This window comes from Gordionus sp. m RMFG-2023, chromosome 2 (assembly GCF_954871325.1).
Source record: "Gordionus sp. m RMFG-2023 chromosome 2, tfGorSpeb1-WG-v2, whole genome shotgun sequence".
Taxonomy (NCBI): Eukaryota; Metazoa; Nematomorpha; class Gordioida; order Chordodea; family Parachordodidae; genus Gordionus; species Gordionus sp. m RMFG-2023.
In genome coordinates, this window is record NC_088776.1 from 17,883,905 (window position 1) to 17,903,479 (window position 19,575).

Genomic DNA, 19,575 nt, shown 5'->3' on the forward strand with positions numbered 1-19,575 from the left:
CTCTCAATCATTAAAATTTCGCAAATTTTGATAGGTTGATTCATATCTACCTTATCCGAAATATCAATGTTATTATAATCGAAATTATTGCATAAATTCAACTCGGAATTCAGTGGCTTATTAACAATATTAATACTTTTCTTAACAATATCCAGGGGATATTTTTCCCATTGGAAGATTTCAGAAGTGCATAAATTCAACTCGGAATTCAGAGGCTTTCTAATAATATCTATGTATTTTTTAATACTATCCTTTGGATATTTATTCCACTTAAATTCATGGTCAATTATATTACTTAAATTATTAAAAGAACTTTTTGTTCTTATTTTATCATTAGGATACACATAATTTATATTAAAATCATTCATTTTATGTGAATTATATCTCATTTTATCATTTTTATATACTTTCTTAAAATTTGATTTTGGTGGAAATTTTACTGATATACGATTGCATTTGCCATCATATAGTCAATTTACAGCACAATTCATAGCTATATGTCCCGTTGTTTTGCATTTATAGCATACGGGATACATCCTGATTTGAATATAAGGCATCAAATTTGTTTACATTATAACCTGAAATATTTCTCACGTTGGACTCTATAAAAGCTGTTTTTTTCAATGGGAAACCCACTCTAAAATTATACTCTTTTACTATGCATGTCTCGGCTTTATGGCCTTTATAACCACACCGATTGCACACAATTTCACTAATACTTTTATCCTTTGGAAAAAAAATTTTTTCATTGGAACCAATTTTACCACTCAACTGGTTTTTCTCACACTGGTTACTCAATTTATCTATATCACAACAGATCTTATTGAGTAATTCCCTCACTCCTTTCACTTCTTGGAAAATTTCCACTGATATCTCCTCACACGGATTGTCAGACACCACAACGTCTTTCATCCAATTCACGTATTTTGTCACTACTAAAAATACATTTTTTTAATACAAATTTCACAATAATAAATAATCCATAAATTATGATCAATAATACTATTGTCACTATAAGATTATTTATATCATATTGATTAACATTCTTATAAAGAATTTGATAACTAATATCCTTATAACTGGAAATTTTATTAAATATATTAGGCTCATAATCAAAACTAGGTAAAAAACCCATCTCATTATATACAATTTTATCTTACTGTACAATTATTTTTTAAAAAAAATAGTCTTAATTACAAAAAAATTTAAAAACTATTAAATCTAATTAATCTAGAAATTTACTTTTGCAAAATTTTAAATTATTTTATCTATTTCTACACAAAAATTTTACAAAAAAATATGAAACATTGCGTTGTGTTATCCAATCAAATAAAAAAATTCTTACCAGAATATCCAAACTGTTCTAGAATTTTCTTTTATAATGAGTGAATTCGTCACAGAATTATTATCCCTAAGAGTTTCGCGATCAATGGTCTTGCGGCAACAATAAAAAAAACTGAATAAACGGATCTGAATAATACTCTGAAATTGATAAATAGATCTGAATAATATTCTGAAATTGATAAACGGATCTGAATAATATTCTGAAACTTTAATACAAATTCTTTATTTATTCTAAAAGCATAAAAATATAATATTGTAAGAAATTTTCCCGAGAAAAAAAATAATAAATATAAAATCCTTTTTTTTCTCTATCATTGCAATCTTCATGATTGACATTTTACATTAACAAATGAATTAATATTATAAAAATTACAATAAAACTAGGACATAGTCATCTAATTAATATTTTTAAAAAAGGTACCTTAAAAAAAATAAAATATTATGTTTCCAAAAATGGACATAGGCGGTTAAAGACTATAATATAAAATTTTTGCATTTTTAATAACTCTAATATGTAAAATTAAATATCTATGATTAAAAAGGTATTAAACTAAACTCTAAGACAAAAGATTATCAGATTCGATATTATAAAAAAATTTTGACACCTATATGTAAAAAATTATCACGACAAAAACGATACATAGAAATGCCAAAAGTATCGCCGAATACCATAAAAACTGATTGAACACCATGTCGCCATATTTTAACAACTCTACCCTAGCCGTCCACTTAACCATGTAAGTTGACCCTAACTTCTAAAATTAGATATAAATGAATTTTATCCTAATTATTTTTAAAATAAAACGATTATTGAAATATACCCTGGGATTATGACAGCAATTAGTGCTTTTTAATTTTATTTAAATTTATAAATTCAATTAAATATTTCAACCCGGGCTTGCGTCTAAAATAGAAATAAGAACGGGTCAATCTTATTGACTTTGCAGGACTCTAGCCCACATCAGACCTATATAGCCTATATATACATAATTTAGGTGAAATATATTATCTCACTCTCGCCATTTTATATTAATTCCGCTAAAAACCTTTATTTTATTAAAATTTTGGCGTGCTCAAATAGACAATTTCTTGGTATGCTTAACCTAAATTTAGGTGTGATGAACCGGAGGCTTTCCTCTCCCTGATAATAACAGCACTTGTTAATATTAAAAGTAAACCAAAAGTAAAATAATTTTTCCCTTGCATACCATAAATCGAGGAGCAAACCCTAGGATCATTTTCTGCTCTTCTCCATTCCCGCAGCGGCTACGAATTTCTCTAGGCTTTTTCGCAAAATCTTGATCAACTCTTAAACAACGATGATCTATTTCACGCCATTGGTCTTAGCCTCAATTGCGATATGGTGATGCCCTATCACACTGTATTGTCAAACATCGGTCAACTCCAAAGGCCTTCACCCTTTGCAGTGGAAGCGTTGTAGAACCAGACAGATTCATTAGACATTTAAAATGCAATGATACTATAGTCAGGGCCTTGAAACCTACTGGCATTCCGTCAACACTCGAGTCCACTGCCCATTACAATTCCGATGGTAAACGGCCTGATGGTTCTAGCATGATCCCTTGGAAGAGGGGGGAATTCCTAACCCTCATGCATTGATCCTCTTACCCATTCCAATATAAATAGGGATGCTGTATTAGACGCCGAGCGAATAAACTCGCAAAATATTCACCATCGCTACCTGCCAACTATACATTCCTACCATTAATCGCTACGAATTTAACATCGTTCGGCTCTCATGTCCTGGCGTTTTTTAAAGAGTTGGGGCACCTGATATCTGCTAGGACCAAAGATCCCAACGATGGAACTACTTACGTCAGAGGTTGGTTCTAAACATAATAAAGTGAAATTATCTCAGCTGAATATCAATGACCGAAACCCCTGATTGAATATCCTGTGCTAGGGATAAGGCTATTTTGCTCCCAATTATAACATTGGCGCTAAAGAACTTGGATCTCAGGCGATAAAAAAAATTAATGACAAAGAAACACTAGTAAAGATGCGAGAATTTGAGAGAATCAGTGACCGCCAAAGCCAATGGTGCATTTTAGATGAAGAATTCACGGATTTTCGCTTAATTAAATTAATATTATACTAATTTTAATGTTAATTTTATCTCAAAATATTTTTATTAATAAATGAATAATAAAAATATAATATATATATATTCATTCATTGTAACCATGTTATTTTATTTGGCTCAAAAATATTGATAAATTGTTGCCATTAATTATATATATAAAAATATACTATTTTAAAAAAGTAGATAAAATATGAGGGTCAAGAAATAATCGATTATTATATAATTGAATATATTTTTAGGAAAATTTATGGCATCTGATGCCATGACATCGCTTAAATTTATTTATAAATTTTATTTGTTGTAAATTATGAGACGTTTTGGGATTGGCTAAATTGTTTAGTTGAAAGGGATCTTTGATTAAATCATAGCTCTCCGCCAGATTCTGTTGCAATATATAAAATTAATAATTTTAAAAATACTAAAATGTTTTTACATTATTGATAGAAAAAATTGAAGGTAAATAACAAGTCTTATAAACTTTACACAAAATTTTGATATCGATAAATTTGCACACTAACTTTTTTTTCTCATATTGTTTATAAAATTTTCTCCTCTTTATTGACTGCTTATATTAATTAATAAACTTACATTTATTTATTCCTTCTTAATTATATCAATCAAGAATAGTTCGAATTTTAGAATTAGCCTAATATTTCAAGTCAGTAGTGCCAGCATATAGGGTTAGATAATAACCAATCACTTCAAATCGACTATTATATATATGTCATATTGGGATGTGAAATCCATTGGGATTCGTAATCTATTTTATATAAATTATTAGGGCGAAAATCTGATTTGACCGGAAATATAATTCCAGCATATGTAGAGTATCTACTCTTTGAATTCGAACAATTTTTATCATTAAATTTTGTGTATTAATCAATTTATATGAGAAATCTATATGAAAATGAATATAAGTTTGGGGTATTTAAAAAGTTAACGGCAAAATTGCCTGAATTTCACAAGGTGGTACTCGAGTGGAATACATTTTCGGTCAAATCAGAATATTCTAAATAATCGCCCTAAAATAAAATATTCCGAATCCCCTTCCATATCCCAATCCCAATATGATGTTAATAAATTAAATAATTCTCACAATCCAAACTAGCACTGTTAATTAATGCTCTATTACAGTGTACATTTAAAAAGTATCCAATTCCTAATGATATAATAATAGATGTCACAATGTACTTATATTTTTGTTAATATAATAAATTGATAAATGTCATTTTTCAATTTTATTTAGACCTTTGTTAAACTGTCATTTAACTTTATAAAGGTAAATTAAGTGTTGAGAACAATTAACTTGATAGAATTTACCTCTTTATAAAAATCACAGTAGATATCATCCTTTTCATTGGAAATGGTTCTTATGCAAGTGTAAGCATTATTTGGGCTTTCTTGACATACACAATCTATGTCACACATCTAGCATAAAAAATCAAATAAATAATCTGAAAATCTGTGTAAAATAATATTTCAATAGCTTTAATTTTCTTTAAAATATTTATAAAAATACTCTTTCTCATCATTATAACTAACCGACAATCCTTTGGAGTTGTTTCCGTATTGTGGACACCCATGGATTGGTTTTGGTTTATATTCGCCCGAGTGTTCTATAAGAATCGAATTTCTTTTTGGGGGTTTATTTGCTCGAGCCAAACTCAATAAAGATACCCCGTCAAATTTATCTTTTTCGTATTCTATGTTCGCCATTTCCAACATAGTAGGAGCGAGATCTATATTTGAAACTATTTTCTTTGAACCCAATTTGTGCGTATAAATTAGCGTTATTTTTAAGGCAAAGGTATAAGAGAGAAAGGAAAATATAAAAAAATAATGATTTAATTTGAACAAATCTAGAGGTAAATACATGTATTTCAGTTTGTGTTACTCCAGGACCACTTATCATTAAAGGTATTTTAATATCGAATTCGTATGGTTGTCGTTTATCGTAAGGTAAGCCAAATTGTCCTTAATAACATTAATAATATTTTATATAAAATTTAAAACTATTTTTTGTATAAAAACAAGTGACATCACAAAGGAATGACAAAGGTCTAAATTAAATTGATACATGATAAAATGTTCGCAAAGGTCAAAATTTGGCCAGCCCATATAGAATTCAAAAGATATACGTTGTGATTTCCAGAATCACATGAATTTTAGCATGGAGGATTTTATTTTACAGTGTTGACCAGATTTGATGGAAAACACTTCCATATTTTTTAATTTATTTGAAAATATATGACTTTCAAAAATTTGTTAAAATAACATATTTATATATTCTTATCAATTTCTCAAGTTAAATAATATTTATAAAAGAAATAAAAATTATGGAAATGTTTTCCAATAGACCTGTACAACACTGTAGCATATTTTTACTTATTATATGTCGCGTAATAGTGTTATTATTTTTGAGGTATATTATATGAAGGGTCTATAAAGATAACATGTAAACGACCTGTGATAATTGACTGGCGTTGTTAAGAAGATGATTAGTGTTATTTTATTTATCTTCTATTATTTTTTATTTATATTATGGGTTTTCATTGTATTTATTTTTCCCCAAATAAAACTGGATTATATTCATTATATTTTTTTCTTTTCTTGAATAAAATTTTAAAAAAACAAAAGGAGTCATTTGGCTTATTTTCTAAAAAAAGGTAAAACTTAGCAACGTAAATGTTTTTAGGGAAAAAGCGATCACCCGATTAAGTTTAAAGCTAGCCTTGCGGCACAACGTAATTAATTGCAAGAAGTTTGACTTGTAATAATATATATAATGTAGATATTAGGATATTTATAAAATAGAATAATAAACCCAAATGATAGCCATTGTCAGATGTAAATATGAAGTATGTAGAATCCAAAATGTCTGATTCGTTACAAGCCTTAACTACAGCACTAAAAATATTATCTACTGTCAATAATGTTCTCCATCTATTATAAAAAAAATCAAATGTAGTCAGGCGCGTAACCAAACAAATTTGCAAGTTCTCGTAAATATCATTTTAAGCTAATAAAATTTTTCCTCTACATTCCCCCCCCCCTCCCAAAAAAATGTATTGTATAAGGAAGAATATGAAAGAAAAATTCATAAAAGTTAATACCTTTTAAAATAACACTATAATTCAAATTTTTTTAAAAAGGATTTTAATTTTATAAAAAGTGAAAACCCAAAATTATTTTTATAAAAATCTAAGATAGCCAAAGGCCTACAATAAATGGATATAAAGATCTCCAGTAAAATTCATAGGAAAAAATACATTTAATAGTCCCCCCCCCCAACATGAAAAATCCTATGAATTAGTATTATGTTCATATTAATAATAAGAAATTCAATAATTTTATGATAACAATCTTAGTGTATAAACCTTTTTCGAAAAATTTCATCTATGAGAACCACCGTCTTATTAGATAGGATGTTCATAGCCTGTCTAACTATCCAATGTTTCCTCTAAAATGAATTATTAATTAATCTTTAACAAAATTTTATTTTTACAGGGTTAGTAGTTATATTGTTAAACGATGCAAATTTTGGAACCGATTTTTTGAGAAATTTATTTTTATATTGAGGAGCATAATCCCAAGGTTCATGAGGTGAAGGAAGGCCAATCGTCATTATAAAGCCATTTTCTGGCTTTTCCTAAAAAAAATAAATTGCAAAAACAATATAAATAGAAGTTCAGTAACCTCCAGAATAATTATCAAAATCATTTTTTACTTATAGTTATTGATAGTTTATCTAGGGATTGTTAATTCTATATTAACTGAGAAAACCTATTTTATAACCTCAGATGAAAATCGTTTTTTGATATATGTTATAGCTTTCTTCTTTAAGACGTTTGGTAGATAGTCCTTTTCATAATTATCTTTGTAATCGCGAGGTTTACCATTATTAGAGATAGTGTAATTATAGTATCTAGAATTTCCAGCCTGTAAATAAGATATATTATATTTTTGTTTTTACAAAAAAAAAATATTAAAATTATCTTTGGCGTAAATAAGCCATTTGAAACTATTAACAAAATAACCAAAATTATTTTTAAATAAAGAAATTTCAAAATTCCATGCTAATATAATCATCAAAATTTTTAAAATCTGGTTGGGCTTAAAATATTAACCCTCCCCCCCCCCCAGATCTCTGATACTAGATCGCATTCAATCTATAATATAATTCTTCTTAACCTTAAGTATTAATATTAATATAAAAAATTACCAAAGCAAACCAATTGGTCCAGCCATCCGGTATGTAATATCTTTCCGAATCCTTTTCATTATGAACACCATACTTATTTTTTAAATAATTTTATAATAAAAATATCTACAAGAATGTTTTATAATTATTTTTAAAAAAATTAATATAGCTAAATTTAATTGGCATCATTGGGATATCACTCCTGCCTTTACTATTATCAAGTCTGAAATATTTTATTTGTAAGCATGGATTCTTTGAGTAATGCCTAAGATAAAAAAATAACATTTTTTAGCACGCTGAAATGTAGTTTGTGACCTATAAGTCATTTTATGTTTGATGATAATAACCTCATTTAGATATTTCCCCATGTAAAATGTGTCGTAGCCTTTTCGTTTAAGGTAAAGTGGATAGGTGTGTCGTTTTTCAATGGTCGCTCTCCACTCAGTTCCGGAACATTGTCCCTCCCGACTATTGTTAACCACATTATGATTATGTACATAAAGACCGGTTAGTATACTAGCCCGACTAGGACAACAGAGGGGTGATGCGGTGTACTAATTAACATTAAATATATTCTGTTATATTGTAATATAGCCTTGAAGAATTTCATTTATTAAAAAACACAGTTGTCAACCATACATTTAAAAAATAGCAGAGTTATACAAATTCTAAAAAAGTCTTCAATGCCGATACAAATACCTCGAAAAATGAATTCAATACGATATAAAATCTATGCATTCCTGATTCATCCCACAAATTATTTTTTAGTGCCCGCACTTATCAGGGTTGAGAACTCGAACCTAAACCCTCGATATCGCTGAACCCAAACACGGGTCCAAGCTAAACTTTTATTTATTTTAAAAAATATGTTAAATAATAAAATATAAAAAACATGCAATTTACGTTCATTTATAAAAGATTTTCTATAAACATTTAAAACAATTGTTTATTATTTTTTTAAAAAAATATTAATTTTAAAAAAAATTTTTTGATTATTTTTTTATGGAATCATTTTTGTTATATTTTAGAGTTGGCCATTTTTCGTAAAAATTTTTAAATTTTACTCAGCAAAGCAGATTTTAAAAGTTTTTCATAAATGATGATAATATTTTAGGATATTGTTGTTTGTGGATTATTAAATAAGATAAAGATAAGTATATAATCACATGGTAAAAAATTTTTAAAAAATGCAAGTTGCAAATGATCAAATATAATTTAGAATATATTAAAAAATGGTGGCTATTTATAAGGTAAATTTAATAATCAAATATATATTTCCTAGAATATGTAATATCTAAATATATAATTAAAATAAGGAAACATCTGTTAGCTATTTTGTAATTACAAATTTAGTTTAGTTAGTCTTAATTAAAGAATCAAATATTCAATTAAAATATATTAAATATAATATAGATTAAATATGCGCAATAAAAAATATATATGAATGGTGGCTATTTATAGAGTAAATTTAATAATCAAATAATATTTCCTAGAATATGTCATATCTAAATTAATAATTAAAAAAAATATGGCAATCTGCTATTCATATTGTAATTACAAATTTAATTTAGATAGTTTTATTAAAATTTAAATAATTTGTTTGAAAAAAAATTAAATTTTTGGATGAAATTCAAGGATTTATTAGCCGAATATTTTAAGTTTCGACACCTGGTGAGGGAATAGTTAAATTTATCCAGATTATACACTTTGGCAAAAATTGTTCTAGGTGCCCCAACAATACAAATAATATATAATAAATATATTATATTAACATAATTAATTACTATAGCGTTGAACGATCATTCTCATCATTAAAATATTGTCGGACCTACCTGGAAGTCTTAATGACGACATTTTTAGAAGATATTATGATAATTCGCCTTAATTAAATTTTTAAAATAGAATTATAATATTATCTTTTTAAATTTTATTATAGTAATATATAATTATGATGATAAATTATTTTTATGGCATTACTAAATAAAAAAAATTTTTAAAAAATGATGTTTCTGTTATTTTAACTAATTTTTATAAGTCATTTTTCTAGGGTAAAGAGATTTTTCACTGAACCCAAACCCGAACCTATTTTTTTTGGAAGGAGGGTTCACAGCCTTGCTCATAAGTAATAATTTTTTTATATTCACTATCACATAAATCCTTAGATCCACACTTAATACACTTTTTTTGCTTAATGCATTTTCATAGTTTTGTCAACCTGGAACATCTCTTTCTATTTATAAAATATTTTTCATGACACTAAAAATGAGATGTTCTAGTGCGCCAAATTCGTAAAGTAACATAGCTATCTATTATGCCTTAACAATATATGGCGGCACCAAAAAGGAATCATTGTCAAATATCTTATTCTTAAAGGATTGTATGGTTATTAAATTTTGAAATATTTTAAAAAAATTCGTTTTTTAAAGAAGTAAACTCTTTTCATAGAGCAATAAAAATTCTTCTAAAGAAATTCTCGATTGCAATAGAGTGTATCCTTCCATCGTTGGGGGAAAAAACTAACAATCATGTTCTAAAGAATATTTGTAATATGGAAGAAGAGATTAACCATAGGGTGTATTTGACTTCAGGATGCCATGGATATAAACAGGCTGTAAGCTAACAAGGCCACCCGCTAGGTCTTTTTTTTATTATTAAGATCTAATGACTTCAGGCGCTTACACAGGAATTGATCACGGGAAGGGGGATAATTAAATTTTTTTAGAATTATTCTAGGAGATATTTAAGAATATCGTTAGTTTCAGAAATTTATTAGAACTAGTGACTATATTTAGTAATTTAAACAAATTCAAATATAAATTTATGATAAAATATTAAATGCATATAATGGGATAATTTAAATGTCTCGAAAATGAACTTTGTAAAAAAATATAAATTTTTGAAGTATATAAAATTGGATATGTAAATTTAAATCATATTTAAAAAAATAATAAATGTTTGGAGATATAGATGAAATGCATGAAAATATTCTTAAGTGATATTGCATGTATATATAAACTTACATATTGAAAAAAAAAATGTGTATTAAAAAATGGGAAAAAATATAATGAAGTTGTAGCATTTATAAATTTATAATGTGAAATTTAATTTTATTCGAGAGTGAGCTAATTTTTCAATGATTTTATCGGTGCTTGGTGTCAATTCCCTATGTATATTAAAAAGGACTAAGCCATGTAATCCTATTTATTAGTAGTGTTGTTAAACGCCTCCATTTGAGCTGATTTTAAAAAATGGTTTATTCAATATTTTATCCAGAAAAATATTGCACAAGCTTGAAGTTTTGCTCATAGGTGCCACAAATCTCAAGGCTTAGGCAATATTTATCTGGCTAGAATAATGAGTTAGCCTTTTTAAAAACGTCGAAATCGAGCCATTTAACAACATTACTTCTCACATCTCTTTTTATTATTCCTATATTGGAACAATAGCTTACCTTGCTGCGAGTAGAGGTAGACAAATATTAAATTCTTAGATCTCTGCTTTTAACTCAACAATGACATATAGTTTATAAAATTCGTTAGATTTCCAATTGCGGTCGTTTTGCGGGACATTCGCATAAAATATATTTTTAATTGTAAAATTAAAATCGTTTTTTTTTTAAATTTTTATCTTGTTTACATTCTTTTATATTTAAAAAAGATAGTTGGTTTTTTTTATAAATTAATATATTTTAATAAATTAAGATGTTATTTTATTTTGAAAAATAGTTACCGACTTTGTATTTATATAAACTAATTATAAAACATAATAGGCTATAATTGAAATAGTATCCTTTTTACAACATCAACATGTATAAAGTAAATTAATAAAATACGGAATTAATTTACCGAATTGGTGAATATAGATCCACGTGTTTCAAAGAATTTATTAACAAATGTTAGCGGCCTCTAAAATAGATTTTTTTTTATTATAAACAATTTTTAACTTAATATAAAAAAGTTATTTTTATTACCATTCCATCTAGAATTAGATCTTGATCATCTGTTAGGAAAAGAATAATGTTAGGATTTGATTGAATGCTAACATCAAAAAATAATAACAATATCCAATACCAATACCAATGTTTCATATTATTTATCTTAAAAAGAGATTTAACCCCAAATTAACAAAATGTATTTTTCAATATAAATTGTTATTTATTTATTTTTATGTCAAATTATTTTATTTATAAAGATTTCAATAATATTTTTATATAAATTTTATTTTCAATTTTAAATAATAGAAATAATTTAAAATAATAAATATTAATTTTAAAAAGATATTAAATAGAAAAAAATAAAAGTATGGAAATAAAATACATATGTCGTATTGGGATATGGAATCATGTGGGATTCGGAAACATATACATAACTTTAAAAATAACTTTAAAAAAGCATCATACACCCAAAAGAGGAGTGAATGTTTAAATTGGATTAGCAGATTTCGAGAGAAATCCTGACGAAGGTAGAATCCTTCTTTGAGATCACCTGTAATGAGTCTCCTTCTTTCGCCGTTTGATAAAATAGAGAGCCTCCTAACATCGCAAAGATATTAGTAACTATTGGTATAAAAACTAATGTTCGTGAGGCCTGTATATTTATTTATATTAACGATTTCTGCCTTTTCAATGACAGAAAATGAGAGGTTAGACTTCTTTGCAAAGTCATGGACGTGTAGTCCCAAGACAATGAAAGACCGTTCGTCCGTGGGCTATGCATTTGGGCATAGGGAGTTACCAATTAAAAGACCTACTGGCTCAAGAGTGGATGGGATGTTAACCTTTTTGAGGTGTTGTTACTTATAGCAGGATTGTCGTCCGGGAGAACTTGCAATAAAGAAAAAATTTTTATTAAAAAAATATATTTTCTAGGTAATAGCACTGTGGATTGTTATAAAGTGTGGCCTGCATATTTCAATTAGAATCCTTTGCCGAAGATAAAAACCTTCCTGGGGATCATCCGAAATATAACGGAATTTATGGTCGAGTGTTTAGAAGAAATCCAGACTCTGGAGTCGAAAGCACCGATTGTGTCAGAAACAATATAAATTAAAGGGATATTAGGTATGTTACTATATTTATTAATTTTTTTAAATTTCCGCTCTAGCCCAAAAATTGAAGCTAAAGGAAGGAGCAAAACAATCAACGCATGCGTAATACCAGTTGCGAAATATATTATAACTAGTGATGTAAATATAGCATTCATTCCAAAATTCTCAATAGTCAATATCTAGACCTACTCAAAAATGAATCATAAAATTTAATATTAATTCGTTTATTTTAAAATATCAATTTTTGAATGTCTAATTTAAACATTAAAGGTTATTCTAATAATCTGATGATAAAGAACATGCGATCAAGTTGCTAAAAAAGTTAATACGAATATAATGCTCAGCCAATTTTTAAGGCAAGGAGTTTTTCTCTTTTGTTCCTTCTTTATGATATGCGTTTTTTCTACAGCAAATTTAGTTCCAACTGAGAAAAGGCTTTCATAAGCAGTTAATGCACCCTGTGAATTACATCATCTATCAGAATGACAGGTAATTAATAGATATGAATGATTAAATTTTAGTTAAAAATTATTCAGCATTATTTGATTCGAATATTTAAATTATCCTTCAATCTTTTTATCGTTTTTAAGGTATTTTTTTTATTAAGCTTCAATCAATTTCAGTTTTTTAAAATTCCACATAGAAATTTATTTCCTATTAGAAAGCTCCTGTGTAAAAATGATAAAAGGCGAATTTATTTTATAATTTGTAAAATAATATATTATTTATATTTTAATGTTTAAGGCGTTATTTTATATTGTAATTGGACATGTTATTATGTTTATTTTGAGTTTAAAAAGTTAATTGTTTAAAAAGAAAATATTATATATAAAATGGACATTTTTTTAAATAATAATTACAATATATTGAAATTTCTTGAATAAATACTAATATTGTGTCATCATAAATTCTATACCGTTCTCATATTATTATCGACTCAAACCCCAACGTTAGTGCAAGTTTTCCCCCTTATAACATGGTGGAGGATAGAAATTATATCAAAGTCAAAGTTCCATTAAAAACATTGAACCTGAAATTCTTAGCGGAGAATATTGTTGATGAAGCCATAAAAAAATATAAACTGTTCGAAACGATTTATAAAGAGATGGCGGTTAGCATTATGTACAATTTATCGTTTCAACAAATGAAAGATTTAATACAAAGAAAGGTCGAAAAAAATAAAATTACACGTATCTTTGAATTATTTAATTCAAATCTGGTAGATTGGAATCTTCCAGAGAATATCTGGATTGACTTCATTGCTGAGGTTCGGGGCTGAATTAAGAATTAATTTCGGTACAATTCATAATTAACTGTCGTAATGAAAAACTTAAAGCAAGATTGATAGAGGAAAATACGATGGATCTAAACATATTATGATATTGTGGTCAAATATCAATCGATGGAAATAACTGATAAAAAAAACCTGTGCAGAGAAAGATTCATGGAGAATAGATGGTGGAGCGAAATGGCAAGGCCATTCGGTATGGAAGGAAAACAAATATGCTTTTAAAAGGACCGATAACAGCAACATCAAAAAGCAAGAGATTATACAGATACCGTAGAGGCCACGAAATAAGATGAATTTTATGAATGATTTTATCATTGATATGCAATTAAATAATCTAAATATTTCATTTATGATATACTGGTACTCCGATGACAGCCTTGCCAATTAAAGACTTCGAAAAGCTCACGAATCATGAAAATATTGAGTTAAAATGTTTTTCTAGGAAGTTATTCTCTTATGAAGGCTCTCCCATCATAGTAGTTGGAAAAGTCATTAATTGTAAGGCTTGGTTAAATATTATTAAACATTTAGATTTTTATGTATTAGATGGGGAAGGACCACCCTTATGTGGTCAAGATTGGATTAGATAATTTGATAATCAAATGCGATTTTGATATAAACATGTTTAATAAGCAAGAGATAGGTGATAAATTAATATCTTTTAACAATTTGTGTTCATATAAGGATAATAGATATTTGTTTAAGTGTAATACTTGTACACCTACATTACCAAGAGTGGTCCGGATATTAAAAGAATAAATTGCAGAGAATTAACTTTAGAACCACTCAGTGTTTGTGTCAGTGGGTTCAATTGTGGATACTGTCATTGGTAGGATCAGTAATGTCATGTGGGAAATTAAGATACAGTTATTCCCTCCTTTCCCCTTTTTAATGTTGTCATTTAACATTTCGTTTATTTTTGTTGAATATTAATTAATATTTTATAAAGTATGCGTAGTTATTATTGTACTATTATAAATAACTTCATTGATTCTCTTTTTCATTGTATTGATTCCTCTCCTTGCAAATAACTTTATTTATTTTCTTTCCCATTAGGGGAGACCGGGGTAAAGCGATTGACGGGGTAACAATGTTAACGCGAATCGCGAATAACTTTTTAACCATTGAGTATAAAGACCTTAAATTTGGTGTGAAGATGTATTTTTATATCTAATTTCTTACCTATGTTCATCTTTTAAAAAACTTACCTGGTTTTATATATTTTGTCAAAAAACTGTTTTTTACCCAAAAAATATAAAAATCATTCTCTAGTATATTTTGCTTTTAGTAAAATTTACATATCCTCAGGATTCAAAATTTGGCACACATGTTCCTTAATGTATTAGCTATAAAATAAAATTTATCTGACATCTTTAGCTATATTAGAAGTCACGCAATAACGATATTTATAATATATGTCACCTAGGGGTAAAGCTGTTATGGGTAAAACGGTTAAAATATAAAATTATTCACATTAATTTATTTATTATAATTTTTATTGTATCAACCAAATAATGAGAAATTATAAAAGAAAAACCATATACAAAGATGTAAATATAATAAATGAAGCCATAAAATATAAAATAACAAATAATACTTCATTAAATTTGTCTGCTAAAAAATTTAACATACCTTATACAACGTTGAGAAGGAGATGTAAAATTGGTATTAAAAGTTCAGATCATCATAAACAAATATTTACAAATGAAGAAGAATCTAGATTGTGTGACTACATATTAGAAGCAAGTAGGTCATTTATGGGATTAACGCCTAAACAAGTAATTAAATTATATTGTTTGTATTATATTGTATTTCATAATTTTAATAACTCAATTTAAATATCAATATTAATTTGGTAACTTTAATAAAAATGCTCAATTGAAATTATATTGTATTTCATAATTTTAATAATGCTCAATCTAAATATCAATATTAATTTGGTAACTTTAATAAAAATGCTCAATTGAAATTATATTGTATTTCATAATTTTAATAATGCTCAATCTAAATATCAATATTAATTTGGTAACTTTAATAAAAATGCTCAATTGAAATTATATTGTATTTCATAATTTTAATAATGCTCAATCTAAATATTATTAATTTGGTAACTTTAATAAAAATTCTCAATTGAAATTATATTGTATTTCATAATTTTAATAATGCTCAATCTAAAAATCATGTGGGGCAACAATTTCAGATTTATGATATTCCAGGAGTGTTAAAAAATGAAATACCAAGGGCAGTGACATCAAATAATATATTAAATGGATTCTTAGCATGTGGCATATTTCCTTTAAACCCAAATATATTTACAGAACAAGATTATATCTGCTGTAATAATTCAAATGCTAACTCAAATATTGAATTTGAAAATAATGATGAAAATATTACAGTGACTCAAAATCTTACAGTGACTCAAAATAATAGTGATTTATCTATATTATTGAACGAAAATGTTCCAGATGATATTGATGAACCTTATCATGATATGTTACCATCATGCTCAAAAAATTATAATAAAGTATTCAATCCTTCATCTATAATACCTATTCCAAAATTATTCAATATTTCATCGGATAAAATATCTAAAAAAAAGAATTCAGAAATATTAACATCTACACCTTATAAAAAAAAATTATTAATTCAGAGAAAAAAAAAGATATCAAAAAATAATTGTGTATGTGTTATTTGTAATAAAAACTATAAAAATAGTCGCGAGGGCGATGAATGGCTAAAATGTACAATGTGCCTTGAATGGGCACATTCTAAATGTGCTAATTATGATAATTATTTTACATGTCCTTATTGTATCGATTAGTTTTTAAATAAAAATCATAAATAAATCTTAAATTTGTAATATTTGTTAAATAAAACAATAAATATGTGTCAAATATTATTTTAACCACTTTACCCTAGTGCTTATCCATTTTACCCTGTACCCAGGGTAAAATGGCGAAAATGAGTAATTTTACATAACTAATCATAGCTCCTAAAATATTATAGGTAGAGGGCTACACTTTTTTTTATCTTGTAGAAGAGAGATGGGGCTAAACATTGATCTATAATTTGTTGTGTTTGACTCTTGTTTAAAATTTTTATGGTAAATATGCAAAATGCCTATCGTTTTACCCCGGTCTCCCCTATATTTATTCCCTCATTTATAAAGATACATTAATTCCCATTCTCATTATAATAATTATAAAAAAAAAAATTTTTTGTATGTTCTTCCTAGAAATTGAATGGTATTTTAGACAGTATGGAAAATTTTGTATTCACATATGTATGGAAAATTTTGTAATGACATTTTTTTTTAAAGGCAAAAAGGTTTTTGAATTTTATTTTTTTTGTGTAACATTTAAATTAAGTTTATAAGTAATACATACCCGGCCTGTTGTAACATAATAATTAAATTTTAAACCATTATTGGTAAATATTATTATATCAATTAGCCCATATATAGTGTAATTTATACCTTCTTTACCAAAAAAATTATAATGGATAGCTATTTTGACCTCTCAACATTAGCCCATATATAGTGTAATTTATACCTTTCTTATATCTTTCTACATTAAGGGTATAATTACGAAAAATATTATTTTGGATAGCTTTTTTGCCCTCCCAAACACTTTTATTTGATTTGTTGGTATACTAATTATTGTTGTTTAATTCTTTCTCCCTGACATCGACTACTCAATGTTATTTTTCCATGATAACATCACTTTCATACATAATTTTCGTTATTTTATATTGTAATTGGACATGTTATTATGTTTATTTTGAGTTTAATAAGTTAATTGTGTAAAAAGAAAATAATATATATAAAAAGGAAATTTTTTATATAATAATTACATTACATTGAAATTTCTTGAATAAATACTATTATTGTGCCATCATAAATTCTACACCGTTCTCATATTATTATCGACTCAACCCCCAATGTTAGTGCAAGTTTCCCTTCTTGCAATACAATTAAGTTAGTATCACTTTCATAAAGAGTTTCATCTGAATTTTGAACAATATTCAGAGTTTTAAATTAATATAGTTCAAATTTCAAGTTAAAATTTGAAGAATTTTGAGACACTTCGTTTAAATGATTTTGGGATCGGGTCGTAGTCATAATAATTTATTATCAAAATTTATTGTTTAACAAAATAACTAAAATAATTATTATCAAAATTTTACACAACTAAAAAAGTTTATATTAATAAAAATTTCAAAATTATTTTAAACATAAAAAAGTGTGTATTAATAAAGATTTTCAAAATTATTTTACAGAAAAAATAAAAAATATCTAAACTATAAAAAATTGGTCCCTTTTATAGGGAAAATAAAAGGCGCAATTATAAATTAAAATTAAATTGGCGCAAAGTGAAAAAAAGAACGTTTTTGTGGAAACGAGTTGTGTTAGTTTTATCGTACATAATTGGGGATAAAACCTACCCCCTATACTTCCCGAAACTCAAAATATACCTTGGGATGCAGGGTGGTCTCCCGGACCCAACGGTCTAACTCATATTTTCGGATCACCTTACTGAGAACTCCTAAAGTAAGAAATCCAGTAAAGTGAGAGAAAACACAAAAGCCATATGTTTTACTTTCACTGTGTTTAACTTAAAACAAGAGAGGGACCAAAAAGAGAAACCTTTTTTTAACTTTCATTTTATTGTAAACAAAGGAGGGGTATTAAAAAACTTTATTTAACTTTAACATAAACAAAAGAGGGGGATTAAAAAAACTTTTTCATCTTAACCATAATGAAAGAGGGGGATAAAAAAAACTTTTTTTTTTCATCTTTAACAAAATTAAAATGACTTTTCCAAAGAATTAAGAAAGAAATATTTGTAATTTTAAGTTTATTATAATAAAAATAGTTGGTCTGCGTTTTATCTCGTCTTATTCAAAATAGCTAAAGTTATCAAAATAGAACTAAACTGAAGGTAGAATAAATATACATGTTTAAGTGTATATTTTAAGATATCATTACCTTATATTATAATCAATATATAAAAAGCAAAAAAAATTGTATCCTAACTACTTTTCTGAATATTATTTTTAATGTTTTTATTTCTATGACTTAAAATAGTGACACTGCTAGTGAAAAAGAAAAGCGTTTTCTCAGCACTTTTAAATATAATATAGCATCTAGATAATAATATTTTGATAAAAACATTTTTTGGTAAATGCTTAATTTTTTATAAAATGACGCCTAAATTAAAGTGTTATGGCTGTGTCCTGGGTCGATTCAATTTGGATACTTAATCGCTAAGTTGTCCTAGGACATGGCCTATCGACTGAATTGAAAGCCAATAATTTATCTAAATAAATTGAAAAATATCAAAAGTAGATGGGATTAATCAAAATTTAGCTGATATAAATCTATTATATAAAACCTATTAACTTTCAATATCTAAATTTTCAGATATTTGCAATTGAAATTTCTTCACTCCAATAAATTAGATACTGAAGGAAAGTTTGCTAGCATTTCAAACAATTTCTAAAACGGGTAAGTAAATATATTATCGTCAGTTGACCAAATAATAGGATTAGAGAACATTTTATAAAAACCTGACATGTAATTGAGACAAG

At 26.5% G+C, this 19,575-nt stretch overlaps 1 protein-coding gene across 1 annotated transcript; it reads right to left on the reverse strand.

Moving 5' to 3' along the window:
* Positions 1–3,637: 3,637 nt before the first annotated feature.
* On the reverse strand, positions 3,638–11,750 carry LOC135924571 (N-acetylglucosamine-6-sulfatase-like). The gene is made up of 12 exons (XM_065459643.1): positions 11,620–11,750; positions 11,495–11,554; positions 7,997–8,203; positions 7,671–7,742; positions 7,244–7,387; positions 6,954–7,097; positions 6,826–6,908; positions 6,273–6,391; positions 5,322–5,422; positions 4,991–5,206; positions 4,769–4,876; positions 3,638–3,830 (listed from the first exon to the last, which is right to left on the reverse strand). Exons 1-12 carry the CDS (start codon positions 11,734–11,736, stop codon positions 3,684–3,686), a joined length of 1,518 nt encoding a protein of 505 aa, XP_065315715.1. The 5' UTR covers positions 11,737–11,750; the 3' UTR covers positions 3,638–3,683.
* Between the last annotated feature and the right edge of the window lie 7,825 nt (positions 11,751–19,575).

Coding starts and splice junctions, on each gene's coding strand:
- LOC135924571 (XM_065459643.1), bottom strand. CDS start 11,736: ATGAAACATTGGTATTGGTATTGGATATTGTTATTATTTTTTGATGTT. Junction 11,555..11,619: donor ATCTAATTCTAGATGGAATG/GTAATAAAAATA, acceptor AATCTATTTTAG/AGGCCGCTAACATTTGTTAA. Junction 7,743..7,996: donor TGGGGAAATATCTAAATGAG/GTTATTATCATC, acceptor TTAAAAAATAAG/TATGGTGTTCATAATGAAAA.